At 37.6% G+C, this 19402-nt stretch overlaps 3 protein-coding genes and 1 non-coding gene across 5 annotated transcripts; all 4 read right to left on the bottom strand.

Moving 5' to 3' along the window:
* Nucleotides 1–4455: 4455 nt before the first annotated feature.
* On the bottom strand, nt 4456–5521 carry C36E6.8 (CX domain-containing protein). The gene is made up of 3 exons (NM_001047760.4): nt 5261–5521; nt 4682–4763; nt 4456–4633 (listed from the first exon to the last, which is right to left on the bottom strand). The coding sequence occupies exons 1-3, from the start codon at nt 5453–5455 to the stop codon at nt 4539–4541; spliced, it is 372 nt and encodes a 123-aa protein (NP_001041225.1). The 5' UTR covers nt 5456–5521; the 3' UTR covers nt 4456–4538.
* Nucleotides 5522–5968: 447 nt separating this feature from the next.
* On the bottom strand, nt 5969–5989 carry 21ur-12105. Its single transcript, NR_072957.1, has one exon.
* Nucleotides 5990–6125: 136 nt separating this feature from the next.
* On the bottom strand, nt 6126–9762 carry fubl-3 (K Homology domain-containing protein). Of its 2 annotated transcripts, NM_078424.5 has the most exons (9): nt 9629–9756; nt 9221–9290; nt 8677–8793; nt 8196–8539; nt 7696–8124; nt 7224–7560; nt 6635–7130; nt 6434–6584; nt 6126–6308 (listed from the first exon to the last, which is right to left on the bottom strand). In NM_078424.5, the coding sequence occupies exons 1-8, from the start codon at nt 9644–9646 to the stop codon at nt 6470–6472; spliced, it is 1926 nt and encodes a 641-aa protein (NP_510825.1). In that variant the 5' UTR covers nt 9647–9756; the 3' UTR covers nt 6126–6308; nt 6434–6469. The 2 variants fall into 2 exon arrangements, with proteins under 2 accessions (NP_510825.1, NP_001367634.1); NM_001381183.1 differs by lacking the exon at nt 9221–9290 and having other exon boundaries at nt 6127–6308; nt 9629–9762.
* Nucleotides 9763–10662: 900 nt separating this feature from the next.
* pbo-6 (Proton-gated ion channel subunit pbo-6) lies at nt 10663–15165 on the bottom strand. Its single transcript, NM_001307904.3, has 13 exons — nt 14957–15165; nt 14866–14911; nt 14704–14815; nt 14158–14267; nt 13735–13844; nt 13446–13489; nt 13297–13395; nt 12779–12964; nt 12231–12333; nt 12033–12112; nt 11896–11985; nt 11310–11357; nt 10663–11262 (listed from the first exon to the last, which is right to left on the bottom strand). The coding sequence occupies exons 1-13, from the start codon at nt 15036–15038 to the stop codon at nt 11104–11106; spliced, it is 1269 nt and encodes a 422-aa protein (NP_001294833.1). The 5' UTR covers nt 15039–15165; the 3' UTR covers nt 10663–11103.
* Nucleotides 15166–19402: the final 4237 nt, after the last annotated feature.

Genomic DNA, 19402 nt, shown 5'->3' with positions numbered 1-19402 from the left:
CAGTGCTGGTCGATGGAGTTGAAGTGCTCTCTGTGGTACTCGAAGCTGTGCTGGTGGATGGAGTCGAAGTGCTCTCTGTGGTACTCGAAGCTGTGCTGGTGGATGAAGTCGAAGTGCTTTCCGTCGTACTCGTAGCAGTGCTGGTGGATGGAGTCGAAGTGCTCTCTGTTGTACTCGAAGCAGTGCTGGTGGATGGAGTCGAAGTGCTTTCTGTCGTACTCGAAGCAGTGCTGGTGGATGGAGTCGAAGTGCTCTCTGTCGTACTCGAAGCAGTGCTGGTGGGTGGAGTCGAAGTGCTTTCCGTCGTACTCGAAGCAGTGCTTGTGGATGGAGTCGAAGTGCTCTCTGTCGTACTTGAAGCAGTGCTGGTGGATGGAGTCGAAGTGCTCTCTGTTGTACTCGAAGCAGTGCTGGTGGATGGAGTCGAAGTGCTTTCTGTTGTACTCGAAGCAGTGCTGGTGGATGGAGTCGAAGTGCTCTCTGTTGTACTCGAAGCAGTGCTGGTGGATGGAGTCGAAGTGCTCTCTGTTGTACTCGAAGCAGTGCTGGTGGATGGAGTCGAAGTGCTCTCTGTCGTACTCGAAACAGTGCTGGTGGATGGAGTCGAAGTGTTTTCTGTTGTACTCGAGGCAGTGCTGGTGGATGGAGTCGAAGTGCTTTCTGTCGTACTCGAAGCAGTGCTGGTGGATGGAGTCGAAGTGTTTTCTGTCGTACTCGAGGCAGTGCTGGTGGATGGAGTCGAAGTGCTTTCTGTCGTACTCGAAGCAGTGCTGGTGGATGGAGTCGAAGTGCTCTCTGTGGTACTCGAAGCAGTGCTGGTGGATGGAGTCGAAGTGCTCTCTGTGGTACTCGAAGCTGTGCTGGTGGATGGAGACGAAGTTCTTTCTGTCCTACTCGAAGCAGTGCTGGTGGATGGAGTCGAAGTGCTTTCTGTCGTACTCGAAGCAGTGCTCGTGGATGGAGTCGAAGTGCTTTCTGTCGTACTCGAAGCAGTGCTGGTGGATGGAGTCGAAGTGTTCTCTGTGGTACTCGAAGCTGTGCTGGTGGATGGAGTCGAAGTGCTCTCTGTCGTACTCGAAGCAGTGCTCGTGGATGGAGTCGAAGTGCTTTCTGTCGTACTCGAAGCAGTGCTGGTGGATGGAGTTGAAGTGCTTTCTGTCGTACTCGAAGCAGTGCTGGTGGATGGAGTCGAAGTGATTTCGGTCGTACTCGAAGCTGTGCTGGTGGATGGAGTCGAAGTGCTCTTTGTCGTACTCGAAGCAGTGCTGGTGGATGGAGTCGAAGTGCTCTCTGTTGTACTCGAAGCAGTGCTTGTGGATGGAGTCGAAGTGCTTTCCGTCGTACTCGAAGCAGTGCTGGTGGATGGAGTCGAAGTGCTTTCTGTCGTACTCGAAGCAGTGCTGGTGGATGGAGTCGAAGTGCTCTCTGTTGTACTCGAAGCAGTGCTGGTGGATGGAGTCGAAGTGCTTTCTGTCGTAGCAGTGCTGGTGGATGGAGTCGAAGTGCTTTCTGTCGTACTCGAAGCAGTGCTGGTGGATGGAGTCGAAGTGCTTTCTGTCGTACTCGAAGCAGTGCTGGTGGATGGAGTCGAAGTGCTCTCTGTTGTACTCGAAGCAGTGCTGGTGGATGGAGTCGAAGTGCTCTCTGTCGTACTCGAAGCAGTGCTGGTGGATGGAGTCGAAGTGCTTTCCGTCGTACTCGAAGCAGTGCTGGTGGATGGAGTCGAAGTGCTTTCTGTCGTACTCGAAGCAGTGCTGGTGGATGGAGTCGAAGTGCTTTCTGTCGTACTCGAAGCAGTGCTGGTGGATGGAGTCGAAGTGCTTTCTGTCGTACTCGAAGCAGTGCTGGTGGACCGAGTCGAAGTGCTTTCTGTCGTACTCGAAGCAGTGCTGGTGGATGGAGTCGAAGTGCTCTCTGTCGTACTCGAAGCAGTGCTGGTGGATGGAGTCGAAGTGCTTTCTGTCGTACTCGAAACAGTGCTGGTGGATGGAGTCGAAGTGCTCTCTGTGGTACTCGAAGCTGTGCTGGTGGATGGAGTCGAAGTGCTCTCTGTCGTACTCGAAACAGTGCTGGTGGATGGAGTCGAAGTGCTTTCTGTCGTACTCGAAGCAGTGCTGGTGGATGGAGTCGAAGTGCTCTCTGTGGTACTCGAAGCTGTGCTGGATGGATGGAGTCGAAGTGCTCTCTATGGTACTCGAAGCTGTGCTGGTGGATGGAGTCGAAGTGTTTTCTGTCGTACTCGAAGCAGTGCTGGTGGATGGAGTCGAAGTGCTTTCTGTCGTACTCGAAGCAGTGCTGGTGGATGGAGTCGAAGTGCTCTCTGTGGTACTCGAAGCTGTGCTGGTGGATGGAGTCGAAGTGCTCTCTGTCGTACTCGAAGCTGTGCTGGTGGATGGAGTCGAAGTGCTCTCTGTCGTACTCGAAGCAGTGCTGGTGGATGGAGTCGAAGTGCTCTCTGTCGTACTGGATGCCGTACTTGATGATTGTGAAGTGCTTGGTACTGTGGATGTTACCGTTGTTGTGGTTACAGTTGTTGTTGTCGGTATTTGGTATTCAACTGTAAAATTTTATCGTTCTATTTTCATTTCTGTGTTAAGATGACGTATTAATAAGTCTTGTAGATTGATTAATATTGCAACACACATACACACGCACACACACACGGAACATAAAATTCGAGTTTTCGTCAGTGAGCACTCAAATAATCTGGAATTGTGGAAAATTTTTTAAAGTGTAGTATTACAGTCTCTAGCATTCAAGCAGACTCTAATAGTCGCCGCAAATTAAAACGGAAATTAGATTTGCATGCAACACTTTTAGAGATTATACGTTGTTGTGTTTCGACTATTCGTTGCTATTCAATCTCACCGTCACAGTTTATCGCATTGTTCTGAATAGCATTATCAGATGTTTCTGCCGCCCAGCCAAACTCATAACATGGAAGTTGAGCTTCAAATATGTTAACGACTTCGAAATCGGCGGCAATCTAAATCCACAATGTTTTTTTTTTCAATTTGATCACTAGCTTACAGTCACGTCTCCTCCAGAACCTGTCGAATATTCAAAGTTTGTGCCACCGCCGCCTACACATGTTAGGTCAGCCATCATACACCCGTTCTCCGTACTATAGGATATGTAAAAGTTTGTGGACGGTGTCAATCCATAAAGTCCTTCTGTTGCTTGTGTTAATGGTGGACAAGAGTCCGTACATGATGCTTGTCTCTTTAATAAAAATATTTTCACTTAATCTAATACTTTACCAACCTTTGAGCGTTTGTTGATAAGTGACTTATAATCCCCAAGAAAAGGATTTGTTGATGACGTTGTGTTACGTTGATTGTAACTCTAAAGAAATTATTGTACCAAAACGTGATGTTAATCGTTACTATAATGTGTGTCTATTTTAGCGGTTTTGGTGAGCATAAATCGACCAAGCTCACCTTTTTCATGCGCATAATTTGTTTACTTCGATTAACGGCATCGGATCCTGCTATATCGACAATCCATATCAATGTAACTGCCAATGGCAGTAATGCTCGTATGAGCATAGCGTTCAACCCTGGAATAAATCTTTAGAAATAAGGAAAGTGATAGTTACTATTTCAAAGCAATTCAAACTGTAGATAACTGGTGGTGTTTGAAAATATTGAAATCCAAGAAATACTTTAAAAAAATTGTCTTGTAAGGTAAGATTGAAAAGTGAAGAATAAACATTTAAATGTTTTGTTGGGTATATATCATTTATCATGACAATAGATTTTGTTATGTTGGCAACGTCGTGAGAAATTTTCTTTTCATCCGAGCATTAGTCTTTGATATTTTCTTTTGTTATGGTTTCGATGTATATGTTTCGTCAATGTTCTTTAGTTGATCCGATTTGAAATTCGATGTTTTAGATAGCCTATTGAAAATGTATATAGTTTAATAGAAGCTCTTATTGATTTTATTCGTGATCATTTGAACTTTGCTAATGTTTTTCACAGAGCCTACATCGAAAATAGTACTCCAAAATGAGTTTTAAAACTAATTGTGAAACTATGTATTTGGATTGGTGGCATGGAGGTTGCCTTGAATTAGAGGGAAAAGTTAAACAGATCAAGCTGGTTCAAGCCTAACTTCTGAAATATTTATTTTTTAAGATTTGGTTAGCTTTGGCTTTGATCCAAGTTAGAATCTACCACATTTCCCGTTACGTCATTCTGAAAATTAATTTCTCCTATTTTTCAACCTTTTGCACTGTCTTTACAAAATTCGTTTATTCGGGCACATTTTGAGTATATACAAGCAAAAACCCAGAACCGATACTTCTCCTCTAAACATTAGGAGTTGAAAATCTTGCCATAAATTCTGAAAGAATATTGAAAGAGACTTCCTGGTTTTGCATATATAATAATTTTCATTGTGTTGGAATCAATTTTCATCAAATTCATTTGTTTTTTAAAACCCAGAAGAAATGATATGAAATACTTTATTAAATTCACTGCATTTGCCAGTTGATTTGGAAAATCTTATTTTTATATTCTTAAGTTCAAACTGATTTATGCCAAGAAACGGAACACACAACAAAACAACAAAATGTAGATTAGAACGGCACAAATGATAAAAACAAACGCGGTGATGAACGGTGCGATTTCTGAAAATTATTCTTTGGAAAACCTGTTAAATTATGAATGCAACTTACCACCAGGACCTAAGCCCACAAGACAACCTTGTACAGTGCACGGTTTTTGAACATATACTGTTGTTGTATTTTCAATAATGCTCTGTAAATTGGTTTTTTTTTTCATTTTGAAGTGAGCATTCAAAAAATTCTGCTTGCCACGTTCTACCAGAAGATTCTCGGCAATTCCGGAAGTTGCCTAATTAGAGTATTGCGAGCAATTATGAAATTATTCCATTGCCCAAAACTGTTAATTATCGCTTCTGGGTTCAATCAAATTCTGTGACAATTAGTGCAATAATTAATATTTTTTTTATTAAAAATATTAAACAGATGATCTTTGTAGACCTTGGTAGACTTTTGCTACCTATTATACAACAATTTACAATTTTTTAAGCAATGCTTGTTTATGTCTTGAACAACATATCAAAGTTGATTCATAGAATTTTCAGATACTAAAATTTACCACCATCTATTTAATTCCTATTTCAAACTTAGGCGGCAACTTGTTGCGCAAAAAGTCTTCTAAGGCACTTACTTATACTTATTGATAAAAAGTTAGGCTCGATATTCCGATATATACTAAACACATTAAAGTACCTGAATTCTTCTATAATCCAGTCTATCCGGAGCTCTTCTGTCATCCCACGCAGTATAAAATTGAGCTCTAACCACACGAGGTACTGTCAGATTTGCACTTGATTCTTTATCAGTTGTCCTATTGTCAATAATACTCGAGAGGAGAATTTCAAAAGTAGAGAACAAAAAAATTAAAACTAGAATTGTGCGGAGCATTCTGAACAAAATGAACGATTGGAATGCGGCAAGAAACAAATGTTCACAAACGTTTTGCTTTTTGTCGTATGATTCATCCCGTATAGTTGTTTAGTAAAAGATATGCAGTGTACCAAAAAAAACAACGGTCAATCAAAATTGTATCAACATGAAATTGAGAGAGAAACTTCCAGCTTTTTGAAAATGTGCAATCGCTGAAATTTTTTGGGATTTTTTTTGGAATGTATTCACGTGGCGACTATCACGTACCTTAATTTTAAGAAATTATTTTTGGGTTTCAACCCTCAAGCAGAATCGGTAATTTCTGAGAAAAAAAAGTAAACTTATAAAAACTGTCGATTGTGAGCAAAGTGAACAAGGTTGAAGATAATTTTTTAATAACACGATAGTTATTTTCACAGAATGAAACACGAATCGTTCAATAACTGGCATACTTTTTTCAAATTGATTTAGTTTGATCGTGCAGAAATTGAACTGCAATATTTCAGGATCCTGAATAAATTAAAACGAGGAAAGCGCAGGCCTTTTTCATAATCGGTTGGGGTTTAGGAGAGCCATTTAATCTAGTCTTTGAAACAAACTTTCCAAATTGAATCACAACCACAAAACCTCACGCTTCTCATTGGTTATCTGTCAAAACCTGAAACATAATATATGCAAAACCATGCAAAAACCAGTTAAAAATTTTATGACTTGAATTATAATTATTAAATACAAATTATAAATAAAAAATTATTAAACAGTATGCGATCGTTGTTCGGTACGGGATCACGACACAAAAAGCTGGAGTGACAAGGAAGTCAGAAAACCCGATGATGCCGCCAGAAGAGAATTAGAAGGGCGCCTTCATTTTCTGAAAATAATCAGAATTAAGCTTTCTAGTCAGCAAAGTTACTTTTTTAGAGAACAGCTAGTTAAACTACATTATAGACAACATTGCTGCTCATCACTAAACACTACTTTTTTAAAAAAACTTACATAAACGGTATCTAAAGCTTGAAAGGAGAAGATAATTTAATAGTATCCACCACGTGCTTGTTCCTTGGCAGCTTCTTCCTTTTCCTTTTCAGCTTTCAAAGTTGCAATTCTTTCCCGAACTGCATCAGCCGACGCTTGATCGCCAATGTGTCTAAAGACATTATCGTTTTAATGATGAACCTCTTCTCTCTAGAAACTCACATGTAATACTCAAGCCATTGGGCGGAATAGTCAGCATCTCCGTCTTTAGCCGAACCTCCAGTAGAGTTCTGAGCTGAAGCAGTGTCTTTCTGGGCAACTTGTTGAGTTGTTTGCTGTTTAGCAAGTTTCGCTTCTTGCTGAGCAGCCATCTGAGCTCGCTGTTGTTCTTGTTGTTGAGCGGCAGCCTGCATAGCATATTGAGCATAGAGCGACAGTCCAGTCTCCACGGGTGCTGGTGCAGGCTGCTGCGGTGGCTGGTACATCGCCTGCGACACTGGAATTGCTGCTTGAACATATTGTTGCTGCTGTGGCTGGGCTTGTTGCATTGGATGCCACGCGGCAACACTAGTTTGTTGATAAACAGCCTGCGGTGGATAGGCAGCTTGAGTTGGGTAACCTGGTGGAGCCATCACTTGCGGTAGTTGGACTGGGTGAAGTTGAGCTGGTTGTTGATGAATATGATGGGGTTGCTGCGGTTGCTGAACAAGTGGCTGGCCTGAAATAAAAAATAGGAATATACACATGTCGTAAAATTAAATGCACAGTCTGCAAACACCGCGACGACACATTACGGACGTTCTATACTAACCTGCCCACATTTGCATATTTGGTTGTTGTCCTTGCAAGTTGGGCTGGACCTGTACCATCTGAGGAGGTTGTTGTTGCGGCTGTGGTTGTGGCATGCCAGCAGGAGTATATGGAGTATTCGGTGGAATATCTCCAACTTTCACACGAATCAAGTGTTTCGCGTGCTCAACTTGAGCTTCCGAGCCGCGAATAACGAACGTCTTCTCGATTGGGTTGGTGTTTGGATCACGGGAGAGCTCACAATGGGCCCCGCTTTCTTGGTTGATTTGTTTGATTGTTTCCCCACCGCGCCCGATTACCAAACCACACTTCGACGCAGGAATAACCATGTAGAACAACTGAAAATAGAAACTTCACATTGGACTTCCAAATTTTAGCAGTGGGCTTGCATTCAACAATTAAAAAACTACTTATCTGTTTTGACTTTTAATGTCTTTCATCTGCTATTATGCCCCTCTTTTCAAATAACTCACCACAACTGGAGCATTTGCCGCCTCAGAATTGGCTTCCACTATGGCCTTGATCAATTGAGCACACACGTAGACCTTGTTCTTATTTCCAATGATCGCGAGAGATCTTTCCATGAGCTTCGGATCATCGTCAGGCAAGAATTGAATCTTAGTGCCAGTTTCATCGGACAGCTTCTTGATGTTTTTTCCCTGCAGCCCCATGATGGCTCCAACTGTGCAACGTGGCACCTTCACTTGCAGCGACATAGTTGCAACCGGCCCATTTCCAGCCATCATTGCAGAAGCCGGAGTGTCATCATTACATGCCAGAATGTCGGCCACAAGCAGTCTACATTGTTCCACTTGTTTCGGATCCCCAGTAATTTTTAAAGGTTTGACGGTGTCGGCGATGTTGTTGTCTTGCAAAAGTTGAACGTTGCAGTTAGTCCAAGACTGAAAATTTTTCATTTGATTTCACAAGAACACATTTTTCGGAAGCCAATTTAAACTTTCGTCCCACTCACTCTTAACTTGCGCATTTGCTCTCCACCTTTACCAATGATCGCGCCACACTTGTTTGCAGGAATCGGAATTTCGATAGTAATTTTCGACGGATCACCTTGGTCGACAACTGGTGATTTAATTCCATGAGTTTGAACGTGAACAACCGGCTGGCACAGCGGCCCTGGCTGACGGGTCCCGCGTGTCACGACTTCGCTGATGTAAGCCTTCGCTCGTTCAATGTTTTCCGGAATGCCATAAATTTCGACGAGTCGAAAGCCGGTGCTGGATGGTTGAACGGTAACTTGCACACGACAACCAGACTTCTGGGAGATTGCTTGAACCTCCGCGCCATTGCGTCCGATAACTGAAAAATTAAACAATTAAGGAGTTTCAGGAATAAAGTATTTTTCCAAATTCTATGAAGCTATTGCCTTTTTCACTAAGTTAAGCTACGATCAGGAAGGGCAAAAATCTTAAGAATAAAAAACCGGCAAGAATCACCTAATCCGACGCATTGCTCCGGGACGGGGACGGCGACTTTGACGATGAGTCCGTTTTGATCCATTCTGTGGTCTGTGTCTTCTCTTGGTCGTTTATATGGCGGCGGCACAGCTTCGTCTGAAAATGGGAAAATTAGAAAATCTAACAGGTTAAACAGTTCAAATAACTGAATTCTGAATTGAAAACTGTCGCATAATTCGCGCAACAAAGCAAAATTTGAATTTTCGCTTACTGAAATAAAAATACGACATCATATTAAGAAACCCTTAAAACGTGAGAATGCCTACAGTTGTGGCGCGAAATATCTCCAAGCGATATCTACCGGAGTATTGAATGAAAATAACAACAATTTGGAAATTAATTTCAGGTGCGCGCGCGACAAATTTATAATTTTCATTTCCATGACGCGTGGTATCGAGATGAAAGAAGCGGGAGGCAAAAAAACATCATTTTTGTATTCAAATCTTCACGTTTCGCTTAATAGGTAAAACTGAAACGGACACCACAGCTCTGGAAACCTGAAACAAATAAAAACCTTCCGTACATTCGTCAGAGCCGTCCGATAGGTCGTCAATGTCTCTTCTCGACGATGGATGTGTCGAAGAGGAGACGCGCTGAAGAAATTCGTGTTAGAAGGCAAATAATCGATATTTGTTGGCAGCATAATGGCCCACATAGACGGTTGCATGGAAAGTGGGATGGGGGAGCGTTGGTATTGGAAATGAAAAAAGAGGTGAAAACATGATGGCAATGTGAAAAAAATGAATAAAGAAAGTACGAAAGAAGTTATGAAAATGTATATTGAAAAACGGTAACAAATGGTGAATGCTTGCTCAATTTTATTTTTTGGTTTTGAATTTCTTGAAATTTTTTTTGGGTTTCCCCAGTGAAGTGTGGAAATACTGATGGACAGACTGGCTCGAAACAACAGATAACAAAAAATGAAATTTACCTGGTCCATATAACTCATAGTTGGTGAAGAATTTGTGTGTTAGATGAGGAGGGAGTCGAGAGATGAGATGAGATTATCGGAGAAAAAAAGGAGGGGGTGACGTGCGGCGGCGGTGGCTGGGCAAGAACGTCTGCCGCGTTCGCTGGGTCTCGGTGGGTGCATACACTACGGTAACACTCGTTTTTGTGTGTGTGTGTGTGAATTTATTTTTATCGAGATACACTCAAAATAATAAAACTGCGTGGAGTGTACTGCAGAAAACCTAATATTTAGGCCCCGCCTTTTAATCGTCCACTCACGGGGAAAAGACAAAAATAGGGGAGGGGGGGACAGCTCGCCACGCCAACAGTGAGAAAAATAGTGTGGTGCGCGGACCTCGAATGATGTCGGCGGCTGATATTGCCTGGGGTACCGCTTTTCGCGTTTTCCCCGTGAGTGGACGATTAAAAGGCGGGGCCTAAATATTAGGTTTTCTGCAGTACACGCCACGCAGTTTTATTATTTTGAGTGTACATTTTACTTTTTTCTTGTGACCCGCAAAAGAAGATTTTGAACAAAAGGAAAATAGGGATTTGAGAGGAAATAAAATTTGAAAATTACATCACAATTTTTTATTGTGTTTTCTTTTAGTATTTCTGAAATATGACCTATAAAATATTAAGACAACGATAAATATGTACAAGAACAAAACCTCACAAGGTCGGTATTCACAATTTTACTATTTTTTTTTAACTCATTTCTGTATTTCCTTTTAATTCAGTACATGTATTCTCAAGTTGAGAATCTCAACATAAAAAGCGGGGGGAGGGGTTCATTCAGATTTTTAGAGATTTTGCAAAATGCCCTTAGATAATCCCGCCTCAATTTCCAAAAAGTAAAATTAAAATTAATTAAAAATTAAAATAGGGTTTAAAACTATTTACAAAAGATATTCGAATTCTGATTTCAGTCAAAAGTAGACAGAAAACCCGTAGGCTCGAACGACACCGGCTGGTATATATAGATATTAAGTGTAGAAAAACGAGATGGAATCGATGCAAACGGAAACACTTTATTGTTCATTCTTTCCGTTTCTAGAAAATGTAAAATGAAAAAAAAAATGAAAAAGAGACTGGTGAGAGGGCGAGAAAGCGTGTCGGAACAAAATGGACGAAATGGGAGAATAAAATGTCAGAGCACAATTTTTTTCTTCTGCGGAACAGAGAGAGTGGAAATTTTATGAAAAGTCAAATCACTACGTACGATTTTCTATTATAATTGTATAGTCGAAAGGAATTGTTAAAATAGGCATATGGATAAAGAGTGGCATTTGAAAATTTTATGCAAATTTTCTTATTGTGACGAAAAATTTGACTACTTCTGTTTTTTAATTGCGTATTTTTGTTGAAATAAATAACCGAAAAAAAAAACATTATATCATAAAATCATTCAAATACTCTCTCTTCCTCGGAAAATTCAACGATACAAAAATTTCGTTAATAATAAAGTTGATCTCTCCGTTTAGCATTCTCCAGCAAAACACGTTCAGCAGTTGCGTGGTCCATTTGAAAGCACATATAAAATAAGTACAGTGTAGGTGTACTTATAATAATTATGAACACTGATGCTAGTAGATAGTCCATCCTTCGTGACACCTAAACTATAAATGTTGAGAAAATTGCAAAGTGTAAAAAACACTTACTTCTCCCCACTGCTCTGCCGTTGTATGAATGTCCATATACACTTTTCCCTGCAATATCACAAACTGTGGTTGAATAAGAGTTTATCAAATCAATTGAGACAACAAAGCAACAAGTGCTACATACCGTGTCTGATTTTAGAATTTTAATTAAAATGATGAAATCAGAGCTACAACGACGAATAAGAAACGGGTTCATGTTTTTGTTCCTTAAAGCACACCATTTTCTGAAACAAAAAAATATTCGATACACAGAAGAAGGTGAGTTTATTCCTGCACAGTAAAAACTCGTTTGGTCTATTACATCCCCTTATTTTGATGAATGTGTTTTAAGTTATAATAGACTAAAACATGTTTATATGTATGTATTTTAAACCTCAGGAAATCTTTAAGCTTGAAGTCTAAAAGTCAATAGCGCGTTTTTTAGATGGAGAAATAAGTGAACATTTCATTTTTACTATTATCAAACCTAATGCGCCTGTTCTTCCTCAAATTATTTTAGTATAAATGTGAAAGCCTACGCCAACGAGCAGTCTGACATTATATACCAACACCAAATATCAATTAGCATATCAAGTATTTAACTCACGTGTTGTTGGAAAAAGTTTGCATGTTTCCGAGCAATTAACAAAACTTTCCGGATCCAATTCGGTGGACTCAGGAAATGTGTTCGGAAACCCTGGAAAATAGTTTACAAATTTGAATTGTGAATTAAAAGATTGAAACCTTAGCATGTACTCTCATTACGGTTGACGTCAGTATGGTCGCTATTGTAACCATTACAATAATAAAATGCATGTAGACAACTGGAAATTAAACAATAAAAACAATTTGAAAACTTTATTATTCTTGGTCATTTGCACAAAATAAATTTTAGGTAAGTAGCTTAAAACATCAACTTTGTTCTTAAGAAAAAAAACTTACTGAGGAGTGGAACATTTTCCGAACTATGTGGTACCTTTTCAGTAACAACCAATGATAAGACAGCCATACTGAGAATTGCAGTGACTCCAAGTGTGAATCGTTCCTAAAGTTGATATTGATACGGGAACAAAGTGTTAATGAACATAAGAGTATAAGTAAAATGAACTGCGGTTTTAAGTTGGTAGAACTTGTGAGAAAGCGTATAAAAAGTGTAAGTTTCCAAGTAAATCAACAAGAGAGGGCAACATTCTCTTGGATTTTCGTATGTTACCTGACCCTGTCGTTCTAAATTTTTGGGCCTTTTTGCATTCTGTAAAAATCGTATCTAGCAGCTTAAGTGGACATGCTCAAGCAAAAGTGAATGTGATATTTCTTGTCACAAATCTATATAAGAAATACATGTTTTTATTCACGGGTTTATTGTATTATTTGTAAGAATTGAAGAAGTTGATGTACTCAAAAATTCATTTCTCAATTTCTAAATAAATTTGATGAAATTTTAGAACTCCTGAACACTTCATTCAACAATCAAATCAAACCACAATTACCTGTCTTTCATGTTTTGTTGAAAACCTGGCGAACAGTCCCGCAATTGATAGTACACATATAATATAACTAGGTACCACAAGACTGATAAGGTAGTAGAACGGTTTGCGGGCAACTTTGATGTAATAGATTATCTCACTGACAACAGTTTCTTCATGCTCGTATTCTTTTCGTGCCATGTCTACATCCTGGAAAGAAAGCTTAGTACAAGGCAGAATTAAAACCATTAGAAGAACTCAAAAAACAAACCATATTTCATAAAATTCTTAAAAATTTGTTGACCAATTCTTGAATCAAACTTTGTCTAAATATATCTTGTAATAAGTTTCAATTTGAACATTTTGAATTGCTCCGCATTAAATCGTCATTGTAAAAATGTTTGTAACAAATTTTTGTGAAACATTTCTCCTAAATTTTATGACGTTCAAAGTTTTTCTAAAATTTTAACATGTCTAATTCTATTTGCACCTACTGTTTTCAAAAAGTTCAAAAATCTTCCAAAACCCTTGTAACAGCTGACCTGAAGTGCCCATTCCTCGTTGGGAGAGTAGTTTTTGAGTAGCGGTTTATGTGATGCATTGAGCAAAATCTTATCCTCATCGTAAGCCCAGGAAGCAAACTGAACGTCTTCAAATAATCCCCTTTTTAATCGAGACATTTTGAACTTACACGAATCTTACATACTTGATCATCAAACGGAAAAGTGGCAATTCCTGAAAGATTTATGATCATGCGGAAAAACGCATCATTTCTTGCTCTCAATAATACGGGAAAAGATAAGAAAAATGAAACTGCGCTTAGATGTTGTTCTAAGATAATTGATAGGATGCACCCGCAAATGAGACAAGCCAAGGGATAATGGAAAAGCTTGGAATGTGGTTGAAAACTCATTTATCATTAATCCATTAGACATCCCTTTTCCCAGAAACCCAATTTATACGTGACTGGAAACACTCACCAATTTGACAAAGCACTGTGTAAATTGCTGGGTATGCATAGGTGACCTCACCGGTATAAGAAACTTTGATCGGTGATCGAACAGCTTCTAGGAGCATCTTGTGCTCAAGTCTGAAAAATTTCCGGTATTTTTTCAGATCAAAAACTTTAAAATGATAGTGCATATTTGAAAGTTGATTTTAATTTAAGAAAATTGACAAAAATCAAAGTTGAAATGTTCAAATTTTTCCATTTTCTGATACATTACTGATACTGATGTGAATTAATTAATAATTACTGTTATTTTGCCTGTTGACTTGTTTTTAAAATTAAAATTGAAAAAAAAATATGACTTAAAAAAACAAGTATCAGACCCAGATTCGACATTGCAAATTCCATTATACAATGTTTTATTGTAATTTCTCAATTTTCAAGTCCAACATACGTATTGAAAACAATAATATCCGGAATCCAAATCGAATGTTCTGGAAGCCATGTGTGTTTTATTCCTCGAAACTCTTCAACTTTCCAGCTTAACGACGCATCGGTCCATTGCTGAAAATAAAACAAAATTGTTTAACAAATTCATTGGTCGTAATTTTTTGCAAAACAATTAGTTTGAACATCTGGAAGATTTCTAGATTTCGAATTGTTTTTCACATTTTGAATAATTTATAGTTCTTATGGAGTAGATATACTTTAACAATAATTCCCACTAAATTTTTCGTTCTGTAAATTACTTGATATTGTCAGTCTGAGAAAAACGATAGTTCTGTAAAAATGTTAAAAGTATAAGTATAAGTACAATCCGTAACTTTACCCATTGAAAAATAGTCTTACTAAAAATAAAAATAAAAGTAAAAATACGATATATACATTTTTTCTGCAGTTTTTCTGATTTTCTGCCACTTTAACTGTATAATGTTGAACTCATTGAGCGCAATATTTTATAGGTTTTAGAGAAGACCCCTCAAAACAGCTATCAACTTACTTGTACAATATAAACCAAAACTTGCATGTTTTGGTTGAGCTCATTGATTCCAATAATATGAACAAGTTCTATGTTGTGCGAAATGTCTACCCTCCCATCTGGAGGTGAACATCTGGAAAAAAAAAGAATTTTGGTATTTATTGAGTGTTAATGTTTTCTCACTTGTTATGTTTTTCCAGTAAATGTCTTGTCAACCTGCTAGACGACCCTGTAAATGAAATAATTTATAAACTTTCAATTATCAAAGTAATACCTTGGTATTGTTCTGAAAACTCTGCTACCCCAACTGTGACCGTTGTGATGAAGATGAATATGGTTAGAAAAGAACACTGCATGTTGAAAAATAACTAAAAAACAGTCTGAAGAATATTTTGGAAAACGTGTGAACCTGAATGAGGGCACCACTGGTCCTGTGATGAGTATGAGCTTTTGAGAAGAGCACAATGAGAGATCAGGCAAAATGTGTTGGAGAAGCGGAGCCCGGCTCACAAAACAATTAACGAGCCCCATTATCCAGTTATTGGCGTTTGCGAGGGGAGGAGAGGAGGGGACGACGCTTTCACCTCGTTTTCTATCTCTTTTCTGTAATTTTTTGTGATGATGAGTTGCATGAAATATGGGAGAGTTAGGCAAAAATGTCATAGGAAGCTTTTCGAAATTTGAGTTTTGTGTGAAATTTAGGCCGGCTTCAATCAATCTAACCGGCTTCAATTAAAAATTCTGATTTGACAGAGTGTTTCTGATTGGTTCTTTTTAAAAAACATTTTTTGTAGTTGCAAATTGTTTTATATAGTTGAAGTTGACAGAAAAATGAAATTGCAGAGAAAAATCATAAGGGACTTTTTTCAATTAAATTTAAACCCTGCTAAAAGGACAGAAAATAGAAAACTGACATTATTAATGTATCAGGAATTTTCATAATTGTTTGTAGGCCTGAGAAAAATAAACAATTTTTTTAAAGATTTGGTTGGCTCTTGCTAAGTTGAAGTAATAACTGGATCGCCCAGATCAAATGATGATAATGAATCATTCTTGGTATTTACTTCCAAAAAAGATGTTCGAATTTTATACAGCATGTAATTGCAGTTCTGATTTCTGAATCCCAACCCCATGTGGTGCGTGATTCTTTATATTCCTCGATTTCTAGATTCTAGATTCTGATGTACTCACAAAAACTCTTCACATGGATCTCACATTTTTTTAAACAAATCTCGCTGTTCTTTGACTTTTTGTTCGAATCCCCTAATTTAATGATATCAATTACAACACTGATCAAACTTCTCTTCTTTCATTCATTCCTATTTCCTAATCTAATTTCTTTGATTATCTTTAAAGACACATCTTTGAAAATCTGTGGCCCTCTCTACTCTCAACGCTGCCAATTTGCACGAAACCCTCGTTTTTCGCCCTCCTTATCAAGTTAGCGAAACCGATGTTAATCTTCATCTCTATTTCATCTTCATTCCGCAAAAAAATTCCTCTTCTCTCAAAAAGTCACCTCTAAAAGTCACAAGGTACACCGCATCAATGGACTACCGTAATCCACTGTCTTTCTCTCACACCGTCCTCGTTTATCTGCGTGCGGCGGACACACAAAGATTCTCCCCATTTATCTTCGTCCCGATAGCCCAATCTGGCAGACGGTCTCTCTGTTTTTTTAATTTTCTGATTTTTGAATAAAATTTATATCGGGAACCGTTCCACAAAACGAACACAATGAGGAAGACAATTAATGAAAACGGAGTGCCTGGGAAAAGTGAAATAGATAATAAAAACATAATGCCGCGTTTAAGCTTAAGGAAAAACGGGTGTCGAGAAAAATGTTTGAGTATTATAAAAATAATATTGTAACAACCAATATATCTATGCTCTAACAAAAAAAACATTACCGAGAAAATCTTGAGAATTTCTCTGGAAATCAACAGAAATATATGTAATCCTTAATACATGCAATTTTCGAGAGTGCACAACATTTTTATATCTTTAAGTATGATGAGTCTGTTCAATTACAGATAGATACATCTGATAAAATAAAACAGTAGTGTTAATTGAATTTGCTGTTTTCTGTTTTATTTCAAATTTTCATTTACCTAACACACTACTCTCATTGTACCTTATTAATGCTCCGATCTATACTGGCCATTCTGTTAAAGGATAATCGAGTTCAAATGGCTTTTGCTTAAATATACTTAAATAGGTATTAACGACAAAATGTCAAAATGGGATACCATGGAATAAATTTTTTCCAACTTAACTAATTATTTGCTGCCGGCTGCTCTCAAATCTCAATTGTCAAATAAATTTTCCATACATTTTGGAGAATATCCCACTACGAAACCATGCACTGTTTCCACTGAAAAAACCTTTTCGTTTCTTATCATGCCGAAATCATGTCAAAATTAAGGCGTGTGCGCCAAAAATCACCACGATATAAAATGTTTTACAAACATACATTATTTTTAAATAACATATCTTAGTAGGTATCATCAATCTTCACAAAAAAAAACACACACGTACACATTTCCGAACATTTTTGATTTACGGTTTGATATCTACACTTCGAAAACCAGTTTTGATGAGTAAACTGTAGTTTTTTCTCTGCATTCCGTGCCTTTCGGTTCCGCCACGTGAGTATACTTACTGTATATTTTTGTGTGCATTTATTTCGGCAACTGCTTCCGAATCAAACACCACTCCACGTTCATCTAATGATCACCTACGTCACAATCACTAGTTTCCAACAATTTCATCTTCTTAGCCTCTGTAAGATAGTTTTAATAAATTGCAAAAAGGTTGAAAAGAGTAGTCTAGAGAAACAGACGCAATACTTTAAAAATCACTGTACTTTTTCGTGTTTTAGAAGGGAATAAGAGACAAAAGAAAAAGTTTGCAAACGACGTCCCATATATCATGAACCCGATTTTTGAAAATCATATCAATCTTTCTCAGAACCCCTGCAGAATATGGAGACAAAGGATACGAAGATGATCGGCTGGTTTTCAAAGATGTCTGCAGATGCATCTAATTCTCGCAATATACTATTTTCATCATTTGGTTTTTGTCCTTATTTGGAAGTTTTTTAGACGTGGTTTTGGTTTCATGTTATCATTTGTGTAGTTTAGCACGTATTTGCTCAAAATTGGGCAGCTTCAATTAAAACTGTTGAACAATCAAATAGTAAAATTATAAAATTATAATACGTTCCAAATAGTTGATACATGCATCAAACTTTTGTAAAAAAAATCACTTTAAGCCAAATCTCATCAACAATAAACTAATGAATAATTATTTTTAAAAATGATTGTTCCGAAAAACGGCTTTAAATCTGTATGTTTTTGTATTTTGCTTTTATATAATAGTTAGAGGTCGAGTAACAACCTTTTATATTTTTCTGAAAGGGAATTTCTGCAATTCTTTTAGAATTTTTGTTCATCCATTGACTGAAAATGTATGAGCCTGCTAATTGTAGTTTTTTTTTGAGTTTTTAAAATGTTGTCTCAGTATGCAATTATATTTTTCGGAGCAATTTAATATTTTTTAAACCTGCAAATAATTGTTTAGGCATCTTACTTATGGCGCGTTAAAAATATTGCTTTCAATTTGTGTTATTCCGGAGCTATCTGAAATTCTGTTTTTAAAATGTGCTATTTTATTATACTCTTTTTGAAACGTACTCTTAGTGTACAGAACATTTCTTTGATCAGCTTTTCGTCATGATCTTTGTAGTTGCTTTCTAAAAATAGCGAACTTTTGTTGCAAAGTTGCAATATTTGTGACAAACATATAATTACATCAACTCCTTCATCAGCAATACTCCCTATATAACGGTTTCTTCAGAATCTTTGAAAGATGCAACATATATAAATCACCAACTTTATATGTTTTCTCTCTCCGCTCCCCCACCCCCCCCCCCCCCCCCACTCTTCAACAGTTTTTCAGCATCTCTCGTGAAGATCACCAAGACCAGTTACGATTTCAGAGTACAATCATATTTCTAAAAATCGCAATGCTGCAGAACGTCTGTATGAGAAAAAGGGAAACTGGAGGTGTCAAGTTTTTGCGGCATTACACACCCCGCAATTTTTAAGAACTGATGTAGGGGATGAATGGAGAAAAAGCGGCAAGGTGTGAAAAAAAAACAATTAGAGATATATGTTTTTGTATAATGAGATTTTTCAGTCAGTTATTGTTTAAAATTCAATAAACGTTAAAATTTTGTATAGTTTTCCATCAGATTTTTGAACAAAAAGTTATTGATCTTGGAATCTATGAAAAAAATTTAACAAAAAAAATTAATCCCAATACACTCCGTCAATTTTAATTTTTTTTTCATTTTACCTGGTAATTTTTCGAAAAATCAGAATTGTAAAATAAATTCGTGATCTAATTCTAACTGTTGCGCGACTATTCAAATATTAGAAGCTCGTTGGAATTTTTGAAATTAATGAGCATTTTTTGAAGTACCGACAATTCTACAGTGTTCGACAATATTATACAAATTGCTGTACATAGTAATGGATGTTTCTATTTATATTAACAAAATATGCATGATTGTTTGGAAAGTATAACACGATATTCACTGATTATTTCTGAAAATCATGAAGGGAAATAAAAGTTGAAATTCTTGTTCGAACATGTACATTACTTGAATATCCATTTTGTTACCAATTTCAATTGATGTTTGGATTTTGTACTGTGG

The sequence above is a fragment of the Caenorhabditis elegans genome, chromosome X (genome assembly GCF_000002985.6).
Source record: "Caenorhabditis elegans chromosome X".
Taxonomy (NCBI): Eukaryota; Metazoa; Nematoda; class Chromadorea; order Rhabditida; family Rhabditidae; genus Caenorhabditis; species Caenorhabditis elegans.
This window is presented reverse-complemented; position numbering and strand designations above follow the sequence as displayed.